At 42.5% G+C, this 19,030-nt stretch overlaps 1 protein-coding gene across 2 annotated transcripts in view; it reads left to right on the top strand.

Moving 5' to 3' along the window:
• Nucleotides 1-17,651, top strand: part of DNAJC27 (DnaJ heat shock protein family (Hsp40) member C27) — a 33,037-nt gene extending 15,386 nt beyond the window's left edge. For both annotated transcript variants that reach the window (XM_086700137.1, XM_086700136.1), the window contains exons 4-7: nt 7,983-8,147; nt 8,658-8,780; nt 12,003-12,163; nt 15,028-17,651. In XM_086700137.1, coding sequence (XP_086556263.1) covers nt 7,983-8,147; nt 8,658-8,780; nt 12,003-12,163; nt 15,028-15,160 — 582 coding nt within the window. In that variant the 3' untranslated portion in view covers nt 15,161-17,651. The remainder of the gene's footprint in view (nt 1-7,982; nt 8,148-8,657; nt 8,781-12,002; nt 12,164-15,027) is intronic.
• Nucleotides 17,652-19,030: the final 1,379 nt, after the last annotated feature.

Raw genomic sequence — 19,030 nt, 5'->3', positions numbered from 1 at the left:
TGGGTTTAGAGTCATTGTGATGTCTGTAGGTTTCATGCTTGTAGTGATGTCTCTGGTACTTTGTTGTCCTTGCAACATTTCACTCACAGAATCCCCCTTAGGATCTCTTGTAGGGCTGGTTTAGTGGTGATGAATTCCTTCAGTTTTTGTTTGTTTGGGAAGACCTTTATCTCTCCTCCTATTCTGAATGACAGACTTGCTGGATAAAGGATTCTCGGCTGCATATTTTTCTGTTCATCGCATTGAAGATTTGCTGCCATTCCTTTCTGGCCTGCCAAGTTTCAGTAGATAGGTCTGTCACTAGTCTTATCAGTCTCCCTTTATATGTTAGAGCATGTTTATCCCTAGCTGCTTTCAGAATTTTCTCTTTATCCTTGTATTTTGCCAGTTTCACTATGATATGTCATGCAGAAGATCAATTCAAGTTACATCTGAAGGGAGTTCTCTGTGCCTCTTGGATTTCAATGCCTTTTCCTTCCCCAGATCAGGGAAGTTCTCAGTTATGATTCCTATTATACGGATATTGTTGCGTTTGATTGCATCACTTAGTTCTCTAATTCTCCCCTCATACTCCTGGATTTTTTTATCTCTCTTTTTCTCAGCTTCCTCTTTTTCCATAATTTTATCTTCTAATTCACCTATTCTCTCCTCTGCCTCTTCAATCCGAGCTGTGGTCGCCTCCATTTTATTTTGCACCTCATTTACAGCTTTTTTTAGCTCCTCATGACTATTTCTTAGTCCCCTGATCTCTGTAGCAATAGATTCTCTGCTGTCCTCTATACTTTTTTCAAGCCCAGCAATTAATTTTATGACTATCATTCTAAATTCATGTTCCGTTATATTGCTTAAATCGTTTTTGATCAATTCGTTAGCTGTCTCTACTTCCTGGAGTTTCTTTTGAGGAGAATTCTTATGTTTTGTCATTTTGGATAGTCCCTGGGGTGACGTGGAACAGCAGGGCACTTCCCCTGTGCTGCCTGGAGTAACTTGTATTGGTGGGTGGGGCCGCGGTCAGACCTGATGTCTGTCCCCAACCCACCACTGGGGCCACAGTCAGACTGGTGTGTACCTTGTCTTCCCCTCTCCCAGGGGCAGGATTCACTGTGGAATGGTGTGGCCCCTGTCTGGGCTACTTGCACACTGCCAGGCTTGTGGTGCTGCTTTGATGGGATCTGGCGTATTAGCCGGGGTGGATCCGCAAGGTGCACAGGGGCAGGAGGGGCAGGCTCAGATCGCTTTGCCATTGGTGGTCCCCTGTGGGAGAGGCCCTGCAGCACCAGGCGGGAGGCTCACCTGTCGGAGGGATGGATCCACAGAAGCACAGTGTTGGGTGTTTGCACAGTGCAAGCAAGTTTGGTGACGGGAACTGTTCCCTTTGGGGTTTCGGCTGGGGGATGGGAGAGGGAGATGGTGCTGGTCAGCGCCTTTGTTCCCTGCTGAGCTGAGCTCTGTCTTCCAGGGCTCAACACCTCTCCCTCCTGGTGTCCTCTCGCCCTCCCGCTCTCCGAGCAGAGCTGTTGACTTTTAACATTCCAGATGTTAAGTCCCGCTGGCTGTCAGAACTCACGCAGTCCGGCCCCTCTGCTTTTGCAAGCCAGACTCGGGGGCTCTGCCCTGCCGGGTGGGCTGCCCCTCCACCGCCCCGGCTGCCTCCCGCCAGTCCGTGTAGTGCGCACCGCCTCTCTGCCCTTCCTACCCTCTTCCATGGGCCTCTTGTCTACGCTTGGCTCCGGAGAGTCTGTTTTGCTAGTCTTCTGGCGGTTTTCTGGGTTATTTAGGCAGGTGTGGGTGGAATCTAATTGATCAGCAGGACGAGGTGAGCCCAGTGTCCTCCTACACCGCCATCTTCTCAAACTCCTCCATAGGGGTTTTGAATAAATCTCTGAATGGCCGCGTTAGTGGGTGGTCTAGTTATAACACTATTTAAATTATCACAGTCTTCTGATATCATCATTTTAACAGTTTGAGTGGAATTGTAGAAACTTTTCCTCCCTTTGCGTCTCTTTATCTTCCCCCATTTATGATTGTCTTAAAATTTTCTCAATATACCTTTAGAACTGCATGAGACAGTGTTTAATCTTTGCTTAACTGTCACACATAATTTAGAAAACTCAAGAAAGAAGGAAAGAAAGCCTGTTATAGTCACTCATATTTTTGTTTACTCTGATCTTTCACCCTTCGCTGTATTCCATACTCCTTCTTCATCATTTCCTTTCTATTTAAAGAACTTCCTTTAGCCATTCTCTTAGCATAAGTCTACTGACAACAGATTCTCTCCTAGTTTTCTTTGATTGAGATTGTCTCAATTTCCCATTTGTGCCTGAAGAATATTTTTTCTTGTTATAGGGTTCTGGGTTGATATTTCTTTTTTTTTTTTTTCAGCACTTGAAAAATAGTGTACTTCTTTCCTTTGGCCTCCGTGGATTCTGATGAGAAATCTGCCCCTTTGGCTACAGAGAACAGGCTTTGTTGGGCTTTTATTTGTCTGTACCCATTGACATTTCTAAGTTGTACTTCTTCAGTTACATATCTTAGATATATGAGGCAAAAGAAAATCCAGGAAACTTACCACTGTGTCATTCATTGGGCCTTGAGGTCCCTAGCTTATCTGCTTTCTTCTCTCTACCTTCCAATGTCTTCTTATATAGGTTTTATATATACCACTCGGGGTTTTTTACCTGTACTTAGCAGGAAGAATAGGGAAAAGTATATCTACTCTATCTTCCTGGAAAAAAAATAATAATGTAATGCCTGTAAAATCTTCCGTCTTGTGAATATACCCAAATATATAGGTAAAATGAATTATTTTTTTAATGTTTATTTAGTTTTGAGAGAGAGAGAGAGAGAGCAAGCAGGAGAGGGCCAGAGAGAGAGGGGGGCAGAGGATCCAAACAAAGCAGGCTCCATGGTGACAGTAGAGAGCCCAACACGGGGCTCGAACCCACGAACTATGAGATCATGACCTGAGCCAAAACCAAGAATCAGATGCTCAACCGACTGAGCCACCCAGGTGCCCCTAAAATGAAATCTTTTTAAATGTGGAGGCTTATACTTTACAAGTATAGAGTACTGTCAGTGAAAAAAGAACAGAAGTTCTAGATTACCACAAACTTGACACAGATTCTAATTACTGGAAATGCTAGAATAAATCTTAGATTTCTTCAAAGTCATAAAAATGGAGAGTTAGAAAATGTCTGAGAACTAATGTGGTCCAGCTTCTTTCTGCCCATTGTAGGATTTCTTTCTGTAGCATTCCTGATCAATGGCCATCATTCATTCACCTCATACCAATATGCCAGTTTCTGTGTTGGCTACTGGTAATACATAGCCCCTGTCCACATGGAACATAAATATGTCAGAGCACAACATGTTGAACAAATGACAGATTGCTTAGGAGCATTTAATATCCAGCCCTAGCTTATCTGGGAGGACAGGAAGTCTTGTTGAAGGAAACAATGTTTATATTGAGCATTGATGGATAAGGAAGGGTTACGTAGATTGGTGGGAATCCAGGGATGGTACACGGGATAGTTTTGAGTGGTACAGACTGAATAGTTTGGAGAATGAATGTCTCTAACGATGGGGTCACACTGCTTCACAAGTTCATCCTTTATAGAGTTAAAAACTCTAGATTAACGGCTCCCTTATGAAGGCTGCCTTCCTTTGACGTTCAGTATTAATTCTGGCCTTGTTTTTGGAGCAACATACTGAGTCTGTGCTTCTACAAGAGAACTTTCTAATATTTGTTAATCTGGTCTTTTTCAGGTAAAATATTTTCTAGTCCTGCCCCAGCTGGGCCTATCAGCATCCTTTGTGGGTAATTTCTAGTTAGTTGATAGGGAGCTGGGGACCGAACATAACATTCCAGATTGTCTAATGAAAAACACTGAGTGTTCCTTTACTTCCTACCATTAGACACCAGACTTCCGTCAATGCAACCTGAAATTATAATAGCTTTTTTTCAGCAGCTTAAAAAGATAGAAGCATAATTAATAGAAGCTCCTTGAAATCACCACTTCTGAAGTACCTTTTCTCTGAATAGCTTTGATTTCTCCTTTTTTGTCAAATAGTTGGCTGGCTGCAGCTCAAACCCTCCTTTTTGACAAGACCGAAGCCATCGTCTTCCTAAATCCCAAGCTGCCCAAAGTATACTTTTGCTCAGCACACACCTGGTTTTGAAGCACCCATAGCCATTCTCATGATCCCTGACTTCCCTTAGTCCTTGAGGCCTGTCCTCCATTGAAGCTTCTGTTGTCATCTGTCCTCCAGACAGGTTTACCCAAAGGGTCTGCTGAGAAAGGACAGTCGCTTAGAGTGTGAGACAGCACTCTCCGAGGAAATGTCAGAGAGGATTGTGAGGGAATGGCGGGCCTGTATCTTACCAGCAGTCCTGCTTCCACTGATGTACACAACTATATTCTGGGGCTTGTTGGTAGGAGTTACATGTTCTATAGAAACCTCTTGAGGCCCAAGTGGATATTAAACTAGCAGCTTTCTCTGACCTATAAGCTGGAAAGTTTGCCATCTTTGCTTTAAGAAATAATCCCGATTCCCTTAGCATCCTATTTAATTAAACTTTGGATGCAGCAAGACTTCCAGGACTAATATTAGAAAGCTGTTTTGGGAGATGAGAATAATAGAACTGTAGGGGACCATTGAGGCATCGACTTTGACCTTTTCGTTTTTACAGATGAGGAAACGAAAGCTTGAGGTCATAAAACAACTTACTCAAGATTACAGAGGTAACTAGCTGCTGAGCCCAGACTTGAACTTGAGTCAGTTGAAAGAGAAATCCGTGGGGCTTGCCTAAGTCTCTGTTTACACACAAATCTGCCTCTGGATAACATCATTTGCATCTTGGAATTCGTTCCTTTCCCCTTTGGCCTCTACTTTCATTCCTGACATTCAGCTATTCTTTTTTATTTTTTTTAATGTTTATTCATTTTTGAGAGACAGAGCATGAGCGGGGAAGGGGCAGAGAGAGGGAGACACAGAATCTGAAGCAGGCTCTAGGCTCTGAGCTGTCAGCGCAGAGCCCGACGTGAGGCTTGAACTCACGAACTGCGAGATCACTCTAGACCCACCAGGAGATCATGACCCGAGCTGAAGTTGGACACTCAACCGACTGAGCCTCCGAGGCGCCCCCTGACATTCAGCTATTCTTGATTTAAAATGTCTCAAATACTTTCACCTGCTAGGCCCTGTTGGCGACACAAAGATGGACGTATCAGGATGCATGCCTTCACATTCTTACAGTCTAGTGGGGAAGGCAGTTGTATATGCTACCAACTATAAAACTAGACAGGAAGTGATAACAAGCGCTACTAGAAGCACAGAGCCTGTGGTGTTTCAGGGATGAAGAAGTTAGATTCTGTTTGGCAGGGGTAGGAGGTTAGATGATGAGGCTCGGGGCAGAGAAAAACTACATGAAAGATACGGTGTTATAGCTAAACTTGAAAGATTGAAGGTAAAGAGGTGTCTGTTTCCAGGTGGAATTAGGTTTGGGGGAAGAGAGATTATCCAGTTTGAAGTGCAGCAGGTAGGAGGAGGGTAAGACTGGAAAGTTGGTGGAGGTTTGATCAGAAACTTTTAACGTCAATTAAAAGAATTTGAACTTTAGGAGGTTGGCAGTAGGGAAACACTAAAGAATTTTTGAACCGGGGCTTTCAAAAGATAAATACACAGTATGTATAATGTTGCTGGGGAGATTACTTAGAAAACTCTTGGACTGGTAGTCAAGCGATAGTGTAATGTTGGCAAGTGGAAATGGAAAGGAAGTGACAGGTGCAGGAAATATGGCAGAGGAAGCTTCTACAGGATTGTTTGTCCCTGATGTGCAAAAAGGCAGAGGAAAGCAGCAAAGGTTAACGCTAGGCTTTCAATCCACGTGACTCAGAGAATGGTGTGCCTCTAGTATGACTAGAAGTTCAAGGGAAGGAAGAGATTGGGAAGGAGTAAGATGGAGGCTTTTCTGTTGTACACATTGGATTTGAGATTCTGGCAGGACATTCAGCTGGAAGAGTCTAGAGCTAATTGGAAATGCAGGTCTGCGAGAACAGATGAAAAGGCTCACCTTGCAGGATCTCACAGTTGAAACTGTGCAGGTGGCTGGTGTTGCTGAATTGGGAGGAAGGATGGAAGAAGAAAGTCTGAGGGCCCGGGACAGGATTTGGGGAAGGATGGTGGCAGGCTGGAGCGGGAGCAATGGAGAGAGGAGGAGTTGGTAAAAGACCAGTTAAGAACCTGGGGAAGGTGGTGTATGGGAGCCAAGGCAACATGAGTTTCAGGGAAGAAGGGAGAGGCCCGTTTTCACTACTGCGGGCGGGCTGAGGACCATGAGGACTGGGGAGAAGACTCTTGCCGTTCATCACTTTACATTCTTTATGGTTTTGTTGGTCTTAATTGTAGAGGATAGCTTCTTCTGTTTCTGCAAATTAGTAGGCATAGGCAGTCTTGGTTCAGGTGTCTATCTGTACTCAGAAACCTAAACTTCATGCCTGATGCGTGTAAGATGTCTTCATTTCTTACCGCATATCCAGCGTGAGTGCGTCTACACTGGAATTCCATGAGAAGGTGGGTAATGCGTGGCCTCTGTCAAGGTTCTTACTGGAATTTTGGCTGAAACCCCCAATCTGTCAGTGTCGTTCCTCACCCACCCCACCTGTCATTGCCTCTGCCACGTCAGTGTGTCCTATACTTCGTGCTGCCTCTTCCTAGAGTTACGTACATGCCCCAGAAGTGAGACACCGTTTCTAATAAAAAATATCAAAGGACAATCAGAATGAATGTGAGGAAGGAAGGAGGAAGGTGCTTATATACACTGTTTTCCAGGCACCATTTAGGTGATTTGCCTTCAGTATCTCATTTAATCCTCATAATAACCCTGTGAAGTGGTATTGTCCCCATTTTACAGATGAGGAAACTGAGATGCAGAGAGGCTAAGTGACTTGCCCAAGATCACACAACTAGTAAGTAAGTGTGAACCCAGATCTGACTCCAGCGCCTGTGCTCTTTCCCATTACATCACACTGAGGCTCTGAGTTCAGAGTTCTAAAGTTGGTGTGCAGACCCAAGAGTCATGGGGAAGCTCTGCCTGATGTTCTGGGGGAGCCAGCTTTGGGATGTGATATATAGAGGTCTGTGCCTATTGCTGACGCTTATGTCATTTTTGCCTTAAGTTCTTCGTTGTTCACTCACTTTCTGGTTCTTCCTAAGAAGAGCTTCACTCTATGGAATTTGTGTTATTTTAAGGTCTACTAACAAGAATTAAAGATTGATTGCCTCAGGGTGCCTGGGTGGCTCAGTCAGTTAAACGTCCGACTTCGGCTCAGGTCATGAACTCGCGGTCTGTGGGTTCGAGCCCCGTGTCCAGCTCTGTGCTGACAACTTGGAGCCTGGAGCCTGCTTCGGATTCTGTGTCTCCCTCTCTCTCTGCCCCTCCCGTGTTCATGCTTTGTCTCTCTCTGTCTCTCAAAAATAAATAAACATTAAAAAAATGTGCCTTGGGGTGCCTGGGTGGCTCAGTCGGTTAAGCATCCAGCTTTGGCTCAGGTCATGATCTCGTGGTTTGTGAGATTGAGCCCCATGTCAGACTCTGTGCTGACAGCTCAGAGCCTGGAGCCTGCTTCAGATTCTGTATCTCTGTCTCTCTCTGCCCCTCCCCCCTCAAAATAAAATAAACATAAAAAATTTTTTTAAATAAATAAAAGAAAATCGAAAAGATTGCTTCCAGGGAATGGAACTCAAGGTGAGGAGGGTGGGACAGGAGGCTGTTGTTTTCATCACGAGATGAAACTTGTTTTTTTTTTTATCATGTTATTTTGATTTTCTAAAAAGTCCCTTAAAGACCAGTAGATATTGAGATATAATAGCAAATACTATGACTACACCAAAGAACACACTTTGTTACATTCATGACTGTGAGATATATTCTTATAAAATCACAAAACCTACAATTTGTGCACCTGTTCTTTTATGTGAAGGTTCGTAATGAGTTTTACAAGGATACACAGGGTGTAATACTGGTCTATGATGTTGGGCAGAAGGACTCCTTTGATGCCCTTGATGCTTGGCTGGCAGAGATGAAACAAGACCTTGGACCTCATGGAAACATGGAAAATATTGTATTTGCGGTGTGTGCCAACAAGGTAACTGCTTTGGAAATGTTTGCTCAACCTTCTGAATTCATTATGGGAGGAGTGTAGCTCTGAGTTTGGGGGAAGAAATGAAAAGAAGTCCTTATTCTATGATATAGGAATCAACATCTTTTCAAAACCTATGTCCCTAAGACATAAAGAATAAAACCACAAACTCTGGTGTACCAGGATATTTATCCATTTTCTTCTGGTGCCATACTTGGGGAAGGGTATTGGTGACTGAGCAGGATAGGTAGACCCTCTGAGTAGGAAGAGTTTTCTCAAAGGAAAAAGTGGGAAGTGTGGGACAGGCACTTGCCATTTTGCCACAGAATATCAGTCTGTGTTCAATATTAACAATTTTTTTTGTCCCTTGTGGTCCGTATAATTGCATATACTAGTGCTGGGGGTTCCTTTAGGAGTGGTTTTTGCTTCAAGAAAGAATTGATGAAGACCTCACTGGGCCTGTTTTAGTGGGTCATGTTTGGGGTCTTCTCTCTGTCCTCCAACTTCCTATTTCAGATTGACTGTACCAAGCACCGCTGTGTAGATGAAAGCGAAGGACGTCTCTGGGCCGAAAGCAAAGGGTTCTTGTACTTTGAAACTTCAGCACAAACCGGAGAAGGAATCAATGAAATGTTCCAGGTAAACTAGCATTGTTTTGTTTGTATCAAGGCTGACCATGCCCAGTTTTAGTTTAAATTATGAGAAACAAAAATGTAATAGGAATTTGTCATTAGAATAAGCTTGGTCTTTCAGAAGCTGGTGAGAAAAAGATAGAGAGAGAAAGGGAGAGAGAGAGAGAGAGAGAGAGTGTGTGTGTGTGTGTGTGTGTGTGTGTGATGTCTGCCTGCTGACTACAGACCTGGGTGATTGTCAGAGTTACTATGGGAAATTCTTCAAAATACAGATTTCTGGGCTCTAGACCCACCAGAAGCTTAGTGCTGTGATGGAGCTCAGGAATCTATATTTTGAAAAACCTTTCTAGGTGATTCTGATGATCATCAAGTTTAACGACAGGTATTATATACTGACAGTAGAACAAAGATTTTCTTTAAAACTGCCTTTGGTTAATGGTGTTACATTTGCACGCATAGTTATGTGGAAGCATTACTTTGGCAAAATTGCCTTGCCAGAGTGAATGTGTATGGTGCAGCTAGAGAATAGGGGACTGTCATTGCAGAGTCCAGCCAGTCACACATAAAACTAAGGTCTTACCCACCAAGTAGGCGATGGAAGGATGTACTCATATTGCAACCTGAATGAATGGTCATTTTTAAAAAATTACTAATCTTAAATCATTTTAAGGGAATGAGGCTTTTTAAAATAATAAATTATAAAGTCAACTCTTAATTACAGATACATTTGGAGGTAAGTGGTGGCATGAATTATGCATTTTTTCTTATGAATATATCTGATATTTTGGGAATTTTTAACATTTCAAAGAGTGTAGCTATACTGTAACGAGTTGTTCTTAATTATTGAGTGGGATTTTATTTCATCTTTTATGCTGAATTTCTTTCTCATAAGATGTCACCGCCCCTACTAGAAGACAAGTTTCATCCTTGGCTGACAGGCTGAATTGGGCATCAGTAGCTTCTATTTCAAGACCAAATAAGGTTGATGTTGGCTTGCCACACTCTGTATCCCATTTAGTACATGGTCCTGTGTGAGTTTGTACCTATTCATGTGCAGTAACGATGCTTAATCATTTGAATAGTATTTTATCATTCTGGCGAAGTTTACGTGTTTCATCTCATTTGAGACTCTTACTGTATGATGGGTATTGTTCTCATTTCCGATGTGATAGTATCTAAGAGTAGTAAAGTGACTTCTTCAAGGACTATAAATAATGACTGTTGAAAATTAAATTTCTTTCAGCACTTCAAAGGCGATGGTCCATTCTCTCCTGGCCCTTGTTGAATCTCATGAGACGTTAGCACCCATTTTTACTCTTATTCTTTTGTACATAATGTGTTGTGTTTTTTTCCCCATCCAGCCACTTTCAAGAGTTCATCTTTGGCTTTTAGCATGTGGACCGTGTGCCTGGGTGTGGTTCTCTTTATATTTGCCCTGCGTGGTGTTTCTTGAGTCTCTCAGATTGCTAGGCAGGTGTTTTTCACCACTATTTGTTCAAAAGTTTTTTGGCTCAGGGTGTCCGGGTGGCTCAGTCGGTTGGGCATCAGATTTCGGCTCGGGTCATGATCTCGCGGTTTGTGAGTTTGAGCCCCGTGTCGGGCTCTGTGCTGACAGCTCAGTGCCTGGAGCCTGCTTCAAATTCTGTGTCTCCTTCTCTCTCTGCTCCTCCCCTGCTCATGTTCTCTCTCCCTTTCAAAAATAAAGACTAAAAAAAAAAAATTTTTAAAGTTTTTTGGCTCTATTTCTACTCTTTTCCTTCTGGGACTCCAGTTACATGTGTATCAGACCATTTGATTTTGTCCCACCGTCCTTGAGGCTATGTTTATTTTTCTTCCCTTTTGCTCTCTTTTTCAGATTGCGTAGTCTCTATGGTGACAGTGCACAGAGTATGAGATATGAGCAGGATCAAAAAATAGTTTTCACTTCAGACAACAAAAAAAATAGGCAAAGAATCTGAACAATTTACAGAAAAAGCAATAAGCATATGAAAAGACACTCCACTTCACTTACAATTAAAGAAATGCAAATTAAAACTGTGTGACACATGTAGGTTTGGCAGAAGGGAAGCTGTATGATAATGCCCCATAGTGACAAGGGTGTAGAGAAATAACACTGTCAGACACTGTGATGGGAGTGTAAACGGCACCGTTTTTTCGTATGAAAATTGTCAAAATCAAAAATTAAAATGCCCATACACTGTTATTTAGTACTTCTGCTTTTAGGAATTTGTTTTAAAGCAGTATCTCCACAAGTGTGTGGAGCTACACACACACACTCACACTCACACACACACACACACACACACACACACACACACACACACACAAAGTATTCACTAAAACACTGTGCAGTAGCAAAACCTGGAAACAATAGCCTTGTCTAAGAAAATAGGGAGCTGGTTAAATAAATTAAGATATAGTCACACAGCGGAATACTGAACAGTCATTAAAAAGGAAGAAAGTGTCTAGAGGCAGCTGGAGAAAGGGCCCAAGGTCTATTTTTATGTGAAAAAATGCAAGGAGCTAAGCAGTATGTTTAATCTGCTCTCTTTTATGTAAAAATTTAGTGTGTAGATGGAGGTACTGGTATTCTGATAGAAAATTTTTCTGGAAAGATACTCAAAAAAAATATTAACAATGGTTACTTCAAGGAGAAGAACTTGAGGGACAGAGAGACATAGTTTTCATTTTACACTTTCATTTACCATTTGAATTTTTCTAATGGTATTCATCTACTACTTTTTTTTTTTAACATTTATTCTTTTTTGAGAGACAGAGACAGAGCGGGGAAGGGGTAGAGAGAGGGAAACACAGAATCTGAAGCAGGCTTCAGGCTCTGAGCTGTCAGCACAGAGCCCGACGCGGGGCTCGAACTCACAAACTGTGAGATCATGACCTGAGCCGAAGTCAGACGCTCAACCGACTGAGCCACTCAGGCGCCCCTCATCTACTACTTTGTAACTTCAAGTATGGTTATTTGAGAATAGGATTATGAGCCATTTAAATTTTATTCCTTATACTTTTGTGTTCTTAAAAAAAATACACGAGCACACGCACACACATATAAACATACACAGTAGGATGAAAGAAAAAAAATCTTCCAAACTATATTTGCTTTATGGTGAATTTTAAGAGTTATTGGAATGTATTAAAATTCTTTAAGTTATGCTTAAAAGGAATTCCTGTTTTCACAAAGTCAGTTCTATTCTGGGATGATCTCTTTTTGCAGACCTTTTACGTATCCATAGTTGATTTATGTGAAAATGGCGGGAAACGTCCTATCACGAATAGCAGCGCTAGTTTCACCAAAGAACAAGCAGACACCATTCGCAGAATTCGAAACAGTAAGGACAGTTGGGACATGTTGGGAGTCAAACCTGGGGCCTCAAGGTAAGCAATGCTCTAGGATATTAGTGCTGAGTGCTATCAGTTGTCAATATTATAGGTCTGGTACATCTTCTTGTAATTGGCTAGAAATATGAAGTTTGTAGAAATGTATTAGATTGTGTTATAACTCTTCTTCACTGAATTAACTGAGTACCAGAGAAACAAAATAGAGGGCACAGTTGCCTGATGAGGGAACTTTGTGGTGTATTGCATAAAAACTTTCTGAAACAGCATGCTCTGATTTTGTCTGTGTTGAAAAAGAGCCTACAAGCAAATGTAACCTTAAAAAAAAATACCTTACAAAATCATAGAGTTTTAGAAGAGGAAAAGAACGTTAGCAGCTTATCCAAACATTTCATTTTATAGGTGAGTAAACTGGGATTCGTGAGACTAAACACATGTTCAAGGACCCTAGGCTGATTCTGTCTCTTTTCTACTGCACTTAAAATACTGCTAGGTCCTCATCTGTGTGTGAATTTATGTTAAATGGTTTTATTTTTAGCCAAAAGAAATATTTGGGAGGAAGAGAAATACAATCACTTTTCTTTGTTGCTTGTGTAAAAATAAATCCTTGTTCAGTATGGTTATATAACTTTTAACAATGTAACGTTTCTGTTACTGCACATATTATAATTTTTATTGGAATTATAAGGGTTCTCGGATCTTTTTATTTTATACCATAACTTTTCTCCCCATCCTTCTCCCTTTCTACTTTTTCATCTTTATTCCCACAAAAGAAAACTACATGTTGAAATGCCTTCTTGGCACCAATAGCATTAAGTTTCTCTTTTCCATTTTGGTCTCATAGCATATCTTCGAGTCTAGAAGGCAAGAGGGGAGGGGGAGAGGAAGACAGTAACTGGTCACCGTGACTTGCCAGGCATTACTGAGGAGGCTTTAAGCACCTGAACAATTCAGATGGTCTCATGTATGTAGCTCAATTAATTGTGCCTTTTAAATGTCCTTTTGGATTCCCATAGTCTCCTTCTAAAGTCTTCCGTTTCACCTCCAAGAGATACTGGCTCTGAAATTAAGAAACTCTACTTGTTAGTTAACTTAGAACGGGAAGGAAAAATAAAATTTGGGTTCCTTACTTATTTACTATGTTAATTGGAATCTACCAAAATTTATAGGACCTCCTTAAGTTCTATACTGTTAATCAATATAAACATGTACTTTTCTTATCTTTGTTTCTCTGGGTCTATCAAACAAATTTTATATGGCAGTGAGCACATTTCAGAGAACCTATAAGCAGTTTTTAAAGGTATAAAGAGTTTTATTGTCTGTTCAGTGATGTGTTTACTATTCTTGAACTTTAAGAAAATTTTCATTTTCAGTAGAATTAATATGTTACTTTGTTAAAAATATTTAATATATTTTTTATTTTGGAGAAGAATTCTGGCAATTCAGATTTCTTCAGAGAGGGAAAATAGGATTTTTGTTAGCTAATATCAAAAGTAAAAAAGCCCCGTGCATGTTTTAAAACAAGAAAATTGGGGACTCGTCTGAGAGCAGAAAGCGAAAAAAGCCTTACAATACATGCCCCCAGCCCGAACTGTTAAGATGACCCTGTGGCCTCAGTCTTTCCAGGTAGACACACAAATTTTCCGTCACCTGCAAGATAATCAAAGACCATCTCTAATTCAGAGAGCCAAATAGAAATCCTTCTGATGAAAAAGGAAGGAGAAAAACTAGGGCATTTGGGAAAGCACCACATCCAGGCTTGTAGGATGATTGGAGCCCTGAATGACACAAGGAAGGTGGGAAATAAAACCATCTGGTAAGGACAGGGCTAAACCTGGCCAGAGGAGGCGCTGGGCACTTAGAAGCGTCTGGAGCCTGACACCAGAGGATGCTGAAGAGCAGGGAGAGGGGCATGTGGTCTCCAGGCTCCTCCCCAGCCGGTCCCTGCTTCTTGAAGAGCTCCGAAGCCTAAAGAGCCCTCCTGGAGCTTTCCTGGCCTTTGCGGACACATTCTGAGCTGCTCCTTTCCTCTCTGGATTATGTTCACTTCTCTCTCTCTGTAGCTCTCAGGTACCCCTCTGCAGCGTCCCTTTCTTGGTCAATGGTGTGACCATCTTCCCTGAGCCTGAGTTCCTGTGACCCTGGAACTCCTTTCAGCCCATTTCCTAACATTTTCTCCACCCGTACATCCAGCTCATCATCTGCTTCTGCCAACTCATAATGTTATCTCTCGTCTTCGCTTGTTTGTCTCCACAAACACCTTGATCCAGACTCTTGGGACTTGTGCTTGGGTTATTGTGACAACCTCCTACCTGTCTCCCAAGTTCAAAAAACAGCTTTCTTAGCACCCTTTTGTCACGAAACACCTACTGATGTCATTGTTCATCAAATCCACTTTTTTGTTGTTTTAGTTCCAAGGCCCTTCTCCTACTGACCCCTGCTTCCTGACCAACTTTGTTTTTGTTACCTCCCCGCGGTGTCCTCATGGAACTTCATGCCGTGGCCCTGCTGTTCCTAGTCTTTGCCAGCTCTCTCCCAGTTGCTGTGTCTTTCCCCACCTTCCTTCAGAACCCTGTTCGAGAGGCCTTCCCCAATCGCCCCACACCCTCATCGTGAGTGCCTGCTGGGTACTGCGGACCTTTTCATCGGATCTTTCTTTTACCAAGGGCTTTCTTGGTGTTTCCATACTCACTTCACCCTGTGTTTCTTTTTCTACTTTTATGTAACGTATTACTTATTTGTATATTGTTGGTCTCCTAGTCCTTTAGTCCCCCTTTTGAGAAGAGGTGGTCATTATTTGGGAGATACTTTCTGCAAGAGTTATCATGGAACCCCTGACAGCCCAGCTGCAGGGGGCGGGGGCTGGCCTGTGGCTGACACAGAGCTTTGCTGCTCTCTCGTAGGGATGAAGTCAACAAAGCCTATCGGAAACTCGCTGTGCTGCTTCACCCTGACAAGTGCGTGGCGCCTGGTAGTGAAGATGCCTTCAAAGCAGTTGTGAATGCCCGGACAGCCCTCCTGAAAAACATCAAATAGGAAGTAAGAGACAAAGACAAGTGTGGGCCTCACGTACAAACTGACTCTCCCTAGACGGGAAATAACCAACATGGATTTTTTTTCTCCACAAAATCCTACTGCTTTTTTCACCCGTGTTGTCATTTGTAAATTAGAAATCGAGGCGCCTGTTACCATTTCGCAGACATTTTTCAGAGCGGTGAAGAGAACCGAGCACCCCTTGTACACTGTAGTTCATTTCATATTTCCAGGTAATCTGAATTTTTTCCCTTTCATTTGTAAGCTCTGTAATTGTAGCATCCCATATGCACTTCACTCAGGAAAGTCCGTGAGGTTTCTGGAGGGAGGAAGGAGGAAGGAGGATAGGAGAACCCTTACACTTTCTCTTTCTTTTTTTTTTTTTTTTAAATTCATCAGAGAAGGAAACAACAAAAACAAGGAAACAATATCAAAAACCCCCAAAGTTTGGTGGAACCTCACAAGCGAGTCGCTCCTTTTACAAGTTCCTTAGGTGGTATTTGAACCATCGTTCAATCTATAATTAATGAACTCTTGACAGCCCTTTGGAAGTTTGTGAGTTGAGGTGTTACAGTTCTGAGTGGAGCAGCCCTTTCGGCACCTGCAGTCTGGTCCCCTTCTCCAGCCACCAGGGGGAGGGACGAGCTGGTCCTGACAGAGAAAGGGCCGTGGCAGCCACGAGTTCTGGCTACACCGGCTGCTCCTGGGCTTGGCCCGGATCTGAGGCCTTTCTTTAGCCATGGACTTGGGCACTGGTAGTGGCAGGGAGTATCGTGCACCTAGGGATCAGGAATCTGACCCCAAACAGAAGTGCTTGCAGGTCACACTAGAGCTTGTGCACGTATCCCCAAAGGGCAAGGCCAGAGGCAAGGCCAAAGGGCAAGCCCACCCTGCCGGGGCTTGTCTGATGCCCGGCGGCAGAGAAGCCCCCCTATGAGGCTTATGCCTTTTCTTGTTTCTGCATTGTCTGCCCCGGATAGGCAGGAAAGGCAGGGTAGTCCCCCACGAGCCGTGCCTCGTCCTCACTTCCTCATCTACATTAGCTCCCCTTCTTCCTCTTCTCTTCCTCTTATTTATTTATTTATTTATTTTTAATATACCATATCTGTCATTTCTCGCTTCTTGAATCCCTGGCTTTTGGCCACTGCCTCCTCCAGCCTCCCTTACAAGCCTTGACCTTACAGCCCTCCCCAGCAAGTCCTGGTTGACCAGAGACAAGTATGGGTCCTTGGGGTGGTGGTGGAGGGAGAGATCTGAAGGCCTGAGTGGAAAGAATCTCTAATTTTTGCTTTGGCTCCATATTTCTGAATAGTGATAATTTTAAACTACAGATTATGAAAACTAGTTTCACCTAGAGAAACACATTCTCTTGCCATAGTCTCCTCCTCAGTATCCAAGGAATGGATGAAGATCAAGTATATCGAGACTGACCATTCTTCCAGAGCTTACCGAACTAGTCTCGCTGTTTGACCCGTATTATCATCAATCTCGGTACGTTACTCATATTGTTAGCTGTGACCACCCTGCACTAATTGGGGCTTTAGGGTACATAAAATTTTACTGTCTGTGAATTTTAAACAACTATCCCATATTGATCACCAAACAGCATTCACCTTCTACCTAAGAAGAAAAGCCAGTTTGGTTTAACTCAAGCCCTTTGCAGTCTTCTGGATTCTTCTCTCCAAAGCAGCTTCACTTTGTGCGGCTGCACTAGGGCTGCATTGAGCTTGTTGTCTGGAAACCAGAGCATTGTTTTCTAGTATGACTTTTCATCTTGGTGATATTGAAAACGCTTCTTTTTTTTACGAATTGAGCTCGATATGTGATTTCCTGGGGATTTTGCTCTGGACTTTTAATTTTAAATAGCTTCCAGGACTACAGAATTCCAACCCAAAATTTTTGCAAACTTAAATTTTGCTTAAGGCCTTCATCATGCCTAAAGTAATTAAATGTAGATGTATTCTTGCAACAGAATTAGAGTCATGTAAACGAGGGATTGTGCATGGTAGTGTCAGCCGACATTGACGTGACAGCTCAGAGTATGTGGCCCTGTGGAAAGCCTGTGCCGGGTTCATCACTGTTACTGAAGACCAGACTGGTCACCTCATTCAACTACGTTGTGCAGATGAGCAGAGAGGTCTTGTGCTTCCATTCCTATATGAGTGACTTGTTGGAATTTAGCCTGATTTTGGTTCTTACGTCTTGGAACTCAGTTCCCAATACCTTCATTATTCATGTGAAGGGTGGCCGTGAATGACTTCATTTATGTAAAAGAAAGAAGAGAAGAAAGTTAAACTTCAGGGTCCTAGAATTGGTCCGAGTGCCATAATCCTCGAGTAGAATATTAAGGGATAATAAAGCATGATTTGCAGTGCAAAGGTTTTCAATACAAACTTCATACAAAACTTCGTAGACCTCTGTGCATTAATTTAAATTCTTGGTATAAACGTGTACTTTATGGTTCAACTTGATTAAAGTCCTTCAGCCTTGTTAATCCTTCATTTAGGATTTCAAAATACATCGGTGAGAGTAACAAGTAGCAGAATCATTCCATCGGCTAAAAAAATTTGATGGAGAATTTCGTTTTTCAGAAAAGAATGAAAAGTTTCGAACAGCTCTTATTAAAGAAAAGCCATTACCTCCACGTCTGAGTCACCAAGAATTAACAGTTTTAAAGCTTGTTAGAAATCCCTTGAGGCCTTTCCAACTAATTGCCCATCCTACCTAAGCACTTTAACATACACCCTCCTGTGTCCCCCTCCTTTTCCCTTTGTGGCTTCTTTTGAATTGATGTTCTCAGCTGTCAACACTTTTTTTACTCCAGCTCATCATTTCATTTCTTCACACAGATGTGTCCTTGGCTCTGTTAGCCTGTTAGCTTAAAAGTCCAGGCCTAGAGTATTGTGCTGCTACCCGGGATAAATTGCTGTAATTCTATAGGTTGCACACTATTCTTTAAGGCTTACATTTACCTCAGGAAACTTACCCTAGTATGTGCTCATGCATTGAATTCTCAACTGGTAAATAATTTCTTTATATCCATGAATAAGCCAGTACCTAGTTCACTGTTAGTTAAAAGAGCCATAGATAAGGCAGCTAAGTTTCTGAAAGAAAGCCAGAGTACGTAAGCAGCCCCCAGGAGCCCTGAATCAGTAGCGCAGTAGCTGCTCCCCAGAGAACAGTGACCCGGGGCGGGGGGGGGGGGGGGGGGGGGGGAGGGAGGGAGGTATTTCAGTCCCAAGTTAGAAAGGGTGGAGCCGTGTGCAGATTGCCTCTGACAGTGACAGTGACAGTGCCCTTCTCAAAAGTAATTTCTGTAGGCGCTGGAATGTCACTCCCTTCTCCGCTGCACTCCATCTAGCTCACTCTCAGTCTGCCAACGTTTTTGTAAAACTTTGGAAAATGAGTTTAGCTGCGAAATATAGCTACCCACCTTCCCTTGCAAGTTTTGCAAAGTGAAGAAAGGTTCACACTTCTCATATTTGGTACTTAGCACAACTGTAAGACAGTAATGTTTGCACATTGGTTTTTCCATTAAACATTTCTAGAAAAAACACAAAGTTTAAATTTGTGATGTGGGTAAGTTAGATTGTGTCTAACAAGCAGTGCAATATTAAGCCGTGCCAAAAAGGCTCTGTTGGTGAAATGACTTGTTGGCAGGTCGGACGGCGTGGGTTAGTGCCCTGCGTTGATTTCCCACGGGGCGATCGTCCCCTCTGACTGTGAATGCAGAGTCTCTAAAGAAACCCTTTGCTCTTACGAGGTAATTTACATATTTGCTTTCTGTCGAAATAACTGAAAATGTTAGATCCAACAGTTGTTTATGTCTTGTATAGAGAGTGTCATATGTATTTAAGTTGTGTATTTTTATAA

The sequence above is a fragment of the Puma concolor genome, chromosome A3, assembly GCF_028749965.1.
Source record: "Puma concolor isolate L17-30 chromosome A3, mPumCon1.1.hap2, whole genome shotgun sequence".
NCBI classification, from domain to species: Eukaryota; Metazoa; Chordata; class Mammalia; order Carnivora; family Felidae; genus Puma; species Puma concolor.
This window is presented reverse-complemented; position numbering and strand designations above follow the sequence as displayed.